Source organism: Etheostoma spectabile, unplaced genomic scaffold (assembly GCF_008692095.1).
Source record: "Etheostoma spectabile isolate EspeVRDwgs_2016 unplaced genomic scaffold, UIUC_Espe_1.0 scaffold505, whole genome shotgun sequence".
NCBI classification, from domain to species: domain Eukaryota; kingdom Metazoa; phylum Chordata; class Actinopteri; order Perciformes; family Percidae; genus Etheostoma; species Etheostoma spectabile.
This window is the reverse complement of record NW_022605622.1, coordinates 174,839-178,156: the sequence shown is the minus strand read 5'-3', so window position 1 is coordinate 178,156 and position 3,318 is coordinate 174,839. Positions and strand designations below refer to the sequence as shown.

General features: G+C 45.7%; 1 protein-coding gene across 1 annotated transcript in view; it reads left to right on the top strand.

Annotated features, from left to right (window-relative positions):
* LOC116686854 (pyridoxal kinase) overlaps nucleotides 1–3,318 on the top strand; it is a gene marked incomplete at its 5' end in the record, with an annotated part of 60,378 nt that overhangs the window by 8,966 nt on the left and 48,094 nt on the right. The window contains 1 exon segment of the mRNA XM_032511898.1: nucleotides 393–447. Coding sequence (XP_032367789.1) covers nucleotides 393–447 — 55 coding nt within the window.

Here is a 3,318-nt window from a genome sequence, read left to right as displayed (position 1 = left end):
ATATATATATATCGCGGTTCACCTTTCACGGTGTTCTGCTGATCTCCACAATTTGAAGCCTAGTTCAGTTCGTATTGATGATAAAAAATAGTATTTTACAGTAGTTATTTGTAAAAACGTTTATACTGTACTTTTATTTGTTAAACAAATGCTCGGGCCTGTAGAAAGGTTTTGTTCTTTGGTTTCGATGCATTACGGAGTATTTCATCGCATAATAATTGTAAAAAAAAATAAAATAAATAAAGGTTACTACTTCCCGGATTTCACCCGTCACGGGCTCTTTTTGGAACGTAACCCCCGTGGAAAAACTAGGGTTCAATGTACTACTATACTCAAAATACTATACTTAACTTCTCCTGACTCCTGGTGTGTTTCCTGTCTCTGTCTTCCAGGTGTTGGGGTTCGAGGTGGACTCCATCAACTCGGTCCAGTTCTCCAACCACACAGGTGAGACGGATGAAACATCTGAATTAAATAAGAAATATTGAGCTTGAAATTTATCGAGTGTGAGTGCTGGGGTCTGCTTTTTGGTTTAGTGTGTGTGTGTGTGGGTGTGAATGAGTCAGTCAGAGCTCGCGCCCGGTGTCCTCATGAGACATTTAGAGTACTAGAGAGACGGCTGCCATGGTGTTGAGGCGGACTAGTCCACAGCGGAGTGAGTCAGGTCTTTTGGTGGAGGTCAGGGACTATGCTGGCTGACAACCGGCAGAATCCATCATGTCTGATAGTTCCCTGGATGCAGAATTTAAGTTGCTGCCCTCTGGTCCCCTGGTTAGAGGACAAGGCAAGACCGAGTCCACAAAGGTTCGAGTCCAAGACAAGACCGAGTCCACAAAGGTTCGAGTCCAAGACAAGACCGAGTCCAAATGGTTCGAGTCCGAGTCAAGACCGAGTCAAAAATGGTTTGAGTCCAAGACAAGACCAAGTCCACAAAGGTTCGAGTCCAAGACAAGACCGAGTCCACAAAGGTTCGAGTCCAAAACAAGACCGAGTCCAAAGAGGTTTGAGTCCGAGTCAAGACCAAGTCCACAAAGGTTCGAGTCCAAGACAAGACCAAGTCCAAAATGGTTTGAGTCCAAGACAAGACCGAGTCCAAAGAGGTTTGAGTCCGAGTCAAAACCGAGTCAAAAATGGTTTGAGTCCAAGACAAGACCGAGTCCAAAGAGGTTTGAATCCGAGTCAAGACCAAGACAAGACCAAGTCCAAAATGGTTCGAGTCCAAGACAAGACCGAGTCCAAAGAGGTTCGAGTCCGAGTCAAGACCGAGTCAAAAATGGTTTGAGTCCAAGACAAGACCGAGTCCAAAGAGGTTCGAGTCCAAGACAAGACCGAGTCCAAAATGGTTTGAGTCCAAGACAAGACCGAGTCCAGAATGGTTCAAGTCTAAGACAAGACCGAGTCCAAAGAGGTTTGAGTCCGAGTCCAGAATGGTTCAAGTCTAAGACAAGACCGAGTCCAAAGAGGTTTGAGTCAGAGTCAAGACCAAGTCCACAAAGGTTTGAGTCTAAGACAAGACCGAGTCCAAAGAGGTTCGAGTCTAAGACAAGACCGAGTCCAAAGAGGTTCGAGTCATAGTCAAGACCGAGTCCAAAGTGTCGGTCTAAGACAGACCGAGTGCCAAAATGGTTTGTGTCCAAGACAAGACCGAGTCCAAATGGTTTGAGTCCAAGACAAGACCGAGTCCAAAATGGTTCGAGTCCAAGACAAGACCGAGTCCAAAATGGTTCGAGTCCAAGACAAGACCGAGTCCAAAATGGTTCGAGTCCAAGTCAAGACCAAGTCTACAAAGGTTCGAGTCTACGACAAGACCGAGTCCAAAGAGGTTCGAGTCTAAGACAAGACCGAGTCCAAAGAGGTTCGAGTCATAGTCAAGACCGAGTCCAGAATGGTTCGAGTCTAAGACAAGACCGAGTCCAAAATGGTTTGTGTCCAAGACAAGACCGAGTCCAAAATGGTTTGAGTCCAAGACAAGACCGAGTCCAAAATGGTTCGAGTCCAAGACAAGACCGAGTCCAAAATGGTTCGAGTCCAAGACAAGACCGAGTCCAAAATGGTTCTGAGTCCAAGTCAAGACCAAGTCTACAAAGGTTCGAGTCTACGACAAGACCGAGTCCAAAGAGGTTTGAATCATAGTCAAGACAGAGTCCAGAATGGTTCGAGTCTAAGACAAGACCGAGTCCAAAATGGTTTGAGTCCAAGACAAGACCGAGTCCAGAATGGTTCGAGTCATAGTCAAGACCGAGTCCAGAATGGTTCGAGTCTAAGACAAGACCGACTCCAAGACAAGACCGAGTCCAAACACAGAAGTCGCTGCAGAGGACAAACTCCATTCAGTTTTAATGCAGGCTTTCTGTCCCCGTCTTATGTTGATGAAGCGAAGATACCAAGATCAGTTACCTCATGACGAGGACTTAGGCCTGCACGATTGCTCCAAAATCGCGATCTCGAGTCACCCTGTTCACGACTTAAATTTTAAATAACTTTGTATTGATTTGATTTGCTGCCACTGCTTTCTTCTCGGTGTTTTAACCAGACTGTATGAAATCGGTGTTCAAGTGCTGCCAAGTGAAGTATGTTTACAGGCTTGTGGCGATGCGCATCGTGACGGCTTTCTACGTCACTAGCCGAGACGAGGTGGCTAACCGTGGCACGTGCTAGCGGTAGCATATTAGCTCGTTCTCAATGGCAAAACCCTGCTACAGCACACACTAGTTGACCATAATCTTCACAAGAACTACTTCCTGTCCCTGGTCTACTTCCTGTCCCTGTTGTGCAGGTATCCCACAAGTGTCCCTGGTCTAGAAGAAGTCTCCCAGCTGATCCGGCCTTGGACTGACCAAAGCTGGAGAAAGAGTTATCTAGCTGATGGCGTCTTACCGAGCTACTGAGCATGTGCCAGCTCCCAAAGGATATGGATAGAAAGTGAATGTCCTCCTCTGGAGATAAATAAACTAGGAGATTTCCTACCTCTGCTAAATGAGATGCCACCGGATAAAACTAGAGAGATGTCTCACTCTGGAGTATAAACTAGTGAGATGTCCTACACCTCTGGAGCTAAACTACAGAGACGTCTCAATACTGGAATAAAACTAGTGAGATTTCGCCTCTGGAGATAAAACTATGAGAGTGTCTCACTCGGGACTAAAACTATAGAGACGTCTCATACTGGAGATAAAACTAGTGAGATGCTCTCACTCTGGTAGCTAGAACAGAGACGCTGAAGCACACAGGTTGGAAAATGGACCTGCAGGCAATGTGCAACAAAATATGGTTGTTTTAGAAAATTAAACCCTGTACACCTATTTTTTTTTTTTGGTT